The sequence below is a fragment of the Nanorana parkeri genome, unplaced genomic scaffold (genome assembly GCF_000935625.1).
Source record: "Nanorana parkeri isolate BGI_ZX_2015 unplaced genomic scaffold, ASM93562v1 scaffold1088, whole genome shotgun sequence".
Classification (NCBI taxonomy): domain Eukaryota; kingdom Metazoa; phylum Chordata; class Amphibia; order Anura; family Dicroglossidae; genus Nanorana; species Nanorana parkeri.
Window position 1 is genome coordinate 217,604 of NW_017307356.1, and position 6,006 is coordinate 223,609.

General features: G+C 53.1%; 1 protein-coding gene across 1 annotated transcript in view; it reads left to right on the plus strand.

The window, feature by feature from the left end:
- The window catches only part of LOC108796278 (mannosyl-oligosaccharide glucosidase-like), a 15,226-nt gene extending 11,075 nt beyond the window's left edge, over positions 1-4,151 (plus strand). Inside the window, 3 exon segments of the mRNA XM_018567742.1 lie at positions 157-330; positions 602-824; positions 2,318-4,151. Coding sequence (XP_018423244.1) covers positions 157-330; positions 602-824; positions 2,318-4,055 — 2,135 coding nt within the window. The 3' untranslated portion in view covers positions 4,056-4,151.
- Positions 4,152-6,006: the final 1,855 nt, after the last annotated feature.

Below are 6,006 nucleotides of genomic sequence, written 5' to 3' on the forward strand. Positions count from 1 at the left end.
GGTCATCCGAGGGCAGGAGGCTGGTGGTCATCCAATGGCAGGAGGGGGGGGGTCTTCCAATGGCAGGAGGCTGGTGGTCATCCAATGGGAGGAGGCTGGGGGTCAGCCAATTGCAGTAGGCTGGGGTCTTCACCTATCACTCTTCTTTCCCTCCAGGCAGTAAGATGACACAAGAGCGGAGGCGTCATGGTGGATCTGAGCAGTGTCCGCCTCCATCTTCCTGGAGAGCTCCGCCCCCGGAGAGGGATTGGAGACGCATAGTTCTGGTGGCCATCCTGTCCTGTGTGATCGGATTCGGGGCCTTTGCATACAGCGGATACAGGAAGTGGAGTATGGCGGTGAAGGTTGTCACCCTTCATCCCTCTCCCCCCATCCTAAGCAAGAGTCATGCTGATAGGTGGAGAGAACAGAGTGACAGATGAGTTCATCAGTCTCAGTTTGACTCTGGTCTGCGGTCAGTGAAGGGTGCACTCGTTTTTTAAAGGGGCGTGTCTGCCATTTTATAAATGTTGGACTGATACCCTGTGGTTTCTTCTGTTTATAAGAGGGACTTCGGGGGCGTCCTCCTTGCTCCGCTCCTGCATGATTGGTTTGCTTTTAGGTGTCACTCAAGATATAACTGGCTCCTCCTCTCACTTCCCACAGGGCCCCTCCTCCCCAGGACAGCTCCTCTCCCTCTTCTTCTATGTGGCCACAGATGGCCAGGGAACACTGACCCCTCACATGGACGGACGACACCTGAGTCATGTGACCGGCACATCGGAGGAGCTGAGCGGCTTCACCATCAGATTCACCAGACCGGATGCAGAGGGCGGAGCCATCAGGTGAGTGATGTCATTCTGCAGATGGTGTCCCACCCAGGACCCATTCCAAGTCTGCTGTGTGAGAAATATTGAGGGGAGACTCCGTAAGTAGTCCAGGGAGCCCCGGAGGATGAGACTCCAGAAGTAGTCCAGGGAGCCCCGGAGGATGAGACTCTGGAAGTAGTCCAGGGAGCCCCAGAGGAGGAGACTCCAGAAGTAGTCCAGGGAGCCCCAGAGGAGGAGACTCCAGAAGTAGTCCAGGGAGCCTCAGAGGAGGAGACTCCAGAAGTAGTCCAGGGAGCCTCAGAGGAGGAGACTCCAGAAGTAGTCCAGGGAGCCCCAGAGGAGGAGACCACAGAAGTAGTCCAGGGAGCCCCAGAGGAGGAGACTCCAGAAGTAGTCCAGGGAGCCCCAGAGGAGTAGACTCCTTAAGTAATCCTGGGAGCTCCGGAAGAGGAGGCTCCAGAAGTAGCCCTGGGAGCCAGCCAGTAACCCCCAGATCATGTGACTAGTGCTTTTCAGTACTTGCATATCCTCCAGGGCCCTGTCCCCATGGGGTTCTAACAACCCTTCTCCACCCTCATGGCCACTCCCTGCATTGTACATACATAAAACATGGTAATGGTCCTCTGCCTTGCCATTTTTTTCCCCAGTCAACTTTGACCCTGCTGAAATAGTCATGTGACAATAATTAAACTACTTGTTAAGGGATCCCCTCCATATGGGTCACCCACAGCCAGTGAATTCCCGCCTTTGTGTTGACATCTAGCTGATGTGATTTTTTGGGTTCCCCATATCAGCAGGTTCAGTGTCCTAAGTGATGCCCATGTACTGCACCCATGTGACATCTGGGGGGAAGAGATCACAAAGCGCTGGAACTAAGCAGCCCCTGCAGAAGTCCTGCCCCATCCCGGGTGACTCCAGCCAGCCAGCTAGAGGAATCCCAGGTCCCTTCCTTGTTATACTGGCCTGCTTTGTAGATCGCTGCAGACCACATAGTGGTACCAGTTTGTGATCAGGGGCCTCTCGATCATGTGATCTCTCTGACAGCCGATCACATGATCAGGAAGCTCGCCTCCGACACCTTGGCGTCAACACACCCTTAAAGGGCCGCCAGGTGCTCCAAAGTGCAAGTCTGCATAAAGTGAGCTTCACCAGCTTCTTCTGCCACCACAGCGGCTAGAGGAAAGACTTCCTGAACCCCGAAGTGATAAAATCCTTGGCTCTTCCAGGTTCAGAGACCATAGGGAAGATCAGATGCTGGAAGTGTGCTGATCTCACATTTGGTCCACCTATAGACAATGGCCAATGCCAGTCCTGGGCCTGTACAAGGAACATTGAAGGGTGGGGGGAGTGCCGGCTAAACAATTCATACAACAAGATGACGGACCCCTTTAGGGCCACCGTGTGTATAATATGTACAATGAAATGTTCCTAATTCCAATGAATTTGCCAGAAGATCTCTTATGAAGTGTTCCTGGCAGTCCTCTGATGTTCTTCTTCTCCCTCCACAGCTACAACCACTTGGTGACGGCGTGCCCGGGGCTCCACCACATCACGGACGTTGTACGCGTTAGCCTGAGAGACCACTTCAGCCACCCGTCCGGAGGTTCCGGCGCCAACAAGAGACGTTACTTTGGAGTAGACGTCTACAACCCTCCCCCTCAGTCGGGCTCAGACCACTCCAAGATCATTATCCACCAGATCACCATGGCCCTCCCCTTCCAGGCCGAGATCCTGTTTGAGTCGGACAGTTTCCTGGAGCGCTCGGTGCACCTGTCCGGACGGGCGCTGAGCGGCGAGCTGGAACGGCACAAGAAGGACATGGCTGAGCGATTTCAGCAGATGTTCCGGCTGGAGGAGAAGGGCTTCATCCCGGAGCAGGTGGCCTTCGCTCAGGCCGCCCTCTCCAACATGGTGGGTGGGATGGGTTACTTCTACGGAAGCTCGTTGGTCCAGTCCCGGTACAATCCTGAACCCGTGGCTTATGCGTTGGCTCCCCTCTTCACCGCAGTCCCTTCTCGCTCTTTCTTCCCTCGCGGCTTCCTGTGAGACGAGGGGTTCCACTTGCTGCTGATTGCTCGCTGGAACCCGTCTCTGGCCTGGCAGTCCCTGGGTCACTGGTTGGATCTAATGAACGCCGATGGCTGGATCCCTCGGGAGCAGATCCTCGGACCCGAGGCTCGCAGTAAAGTGCCCTCCAAACTTGTGGTTCAGCGGGACGACAATGCCAACCCCCCCACCCTGTTCCTGACCCTGCGTCAGCTTCTGGCGGGCAGAAATATTCCCCCGGAAGGCCTCCAGGTTCTTCGGCGTGCGCTTCCTCGACTTCAGACCTGGTACAACTGGTTCAACGAAACGCAGGCCGGGCCCCTTCCGTACACCTACCGGTGGCGCGGCCGGGACAGGGACACCGTGCAGTTTTTGAACCCGAAAACGCTGACGTCGGGCCTGGACGATTACCCGCGGGCCTCCCACCCCTCGGATGATGAGCGCCACGTGGACATGAGGTGCTGGATGACTTTAGCGTCGGAAGTAATGGCGGACATCTGCCACCAGCTGGGGGAAGATGGCGGCAGGTACAAGGAGTCACACTCGGTGCTCTCCAACAACTCTCTCTTGGATGAGCTCCACTGGTTCGAGCAGCTCGGCGGTTACGCTGATTACGGAAACCACACACAGAACACGGTACTGGAGTGGGAGCGGACGCAGCCGTTCCCTGGGCAGGATCCGCGCAGCGTCCCTCCCCCTAGGCTGATACGAGCCGTGAAGAAGGTCCCGAATTTATAGTATGTCGATGCTCTGGGCTATGTGTCCCTTTTCCCCTTCCTCCTGCAGATCCTGACCCCGGACTCCCCCAAACTGGGCCGCGTCCTGGAGCAGCTCAGGGACCTCGACCAACTCTGGACACCGTACGGCATCCGCTCCTTGTCCAAGAGCAGCCCTATGTACATGCAGCGCAACACGGAACATGACCCGCCCTACTGGAGGGGACCCATATGGATCAACATGAACTACTTGGCGGTGAGGGCCCTGCACCACTACAGCCGGCTGAAGGGCCCACACCAGGAGAGGGCCACCAATGTGTACCGCGAGCTTCGCATCAACCTCATTGTCAATCTGTACAGGCAGTACAAAGAGACTGGCTTCCTCTGGGAGCAGTATAGCGACCAGACGGGCCGAGGACAGGGATGTCACCCGTTCACTGGGTGGAGCTCCCTGGTCGTCCTAATCATGGCTGAGGAATACTGAGCATGATGTAGAGGGTCTCCATTCTTCTGTAACATACAGGCTGAGGCGAGCAACAAGGGGCAACGCCACTCGAGTCCGTTTTATGGATGTTGATTGTGCTGGTCGTACCGCGTGCTCATCCTGGATCCTGAGCAGCGTTTCTAGGGCCCCGTGATGGCATTTTGTACAATTCCCTGTAGACTGCAGACAAATGAGCACAAGGAGCTTCAAGATCCCAGTACCTCCTCCACCTGGCCTGTTGTCCCCAAACACAGCACATGTGCAGATGTTGGTTCCAGGTCCGTGGACAGGCTCACCTCTCATCCCATAATGCTCTCTGACCATCTCTATGTAGGTTTCATTGTAGTGTAGGGAGGGGGCGAGTCCTATCTTCAGTTTGGGACCAAGTAGTCATTCACATATCGGGTTGGGAGGACCTCTTCATATGCCAGTCTTCAATGCAGGTATCAGTGACCGCTTCCTTTTCCCCAAAGCTGAAATTTCCGTTTCAGGTGGATAACAAAAAGTTGAATCTGTTCTGGATATTAAAAAGGAGAACTATGGGGTTAGGGCTTTCCCCCATAGTTCTCCTTGGGGTAACGGGAGGACACAAACTAGCGTCCTCCCGTCACCCTAGGCTCAGTATACCGTGAGCTACAGCTCGCGGTATACCGAGATGCCGGAGCGGATCCCGACATCGATGTCGAGATCCGCCCAGCTGTGTGAGTGACAGCTGGCTCTGCCTATCTAGAGGCAGAGCCAGCTGTACCCGCCCCCTCCCCCGTCCGTTCCGCCAGTCAGCGCTGGCGGATCAGAGCGGGGAGAGGGGAATCCAGCCAGTGTATTGTAGCGTCTTAGTCCTCTGCTACTTCCTGGTATGACGTGGTATCAATTTGAATAGGCCCACCCGACGCGTTTCGTCACAATCGACGTCCTCAGGGGTTTGCAGGTCCGGTTTTTCGTTTTTAAACTGCGAGTTATTTATGTTTTTATAAATAAACGTTTATGCATACCGCACCATGAGGAGATTTCCTTTTTAATTATATAAAATCATAACGGACGGAACGCTGCTGAAAGAGACATCTGGGATGTGGACCATCTGACCTATTATCTCCGCTTTATTATCTCAACCGTGGGGTGAGTGGGCACCCCAAAGGGGACAGTTTGAAGATACTTATACACGTTGGTGTGGGAACAATTTATTTAGTAATTTACTGTTTGGAAATAAGTGTTTGAAGATTTCATCGGATCCACTTTAAAATCTACCATTGATCATTTACTTCTTTTCACACAAGAAATGAACCACCATCTGGGACTGTTCTAGAGGGTTTTGTTGTTTGTGGGCTAATTAGCCGTTCACAAGTTTCGGATGTTATTTTGTGCACAGTTTTTCTTGTCACTAGGAGGACATAAGAGTGTAACTATAGTTCATGTTGTGGTATTTCACAAATATATTTCATCACCACTATTGGAACACATCAGTTTGTTTTGCAATATATATATATATATATATTAATTTGTATATTCACTACATGCAACTTCCTATTCAATAGGATCACTTAATATTGTTTGTTACTCATTTATTTAAAACACAATTTTTTCATTTACATATCCCTGAAAAAAGGGGATTACACCTTACTCACTTCAATAGCGCTGCACACTCAATCTCTTCATTGCCTCATATCACACTGTCTGGGCAAATCCAAAGTCATGGAGATGAGGAGAGACTGACGACGTAACCCGACAATTGTTACAACCTCTGACCGTCTGTATACCGGACAGGAGAACAAACCGTGACATCACAGCACCGGCTACACAATGATAAGAAGTCACAGGGTACCAGCATGCATGAGGGTAAAGGGAAGGAGAGAATGAGCATGAAAGGGAAGCACTGGAGACATGAGGGTAAAGGGAAGGAGAGAATGAGCATGGAAGGGAAGCACTGGAGACATGAGGGTAAAGGGAAGGAGAG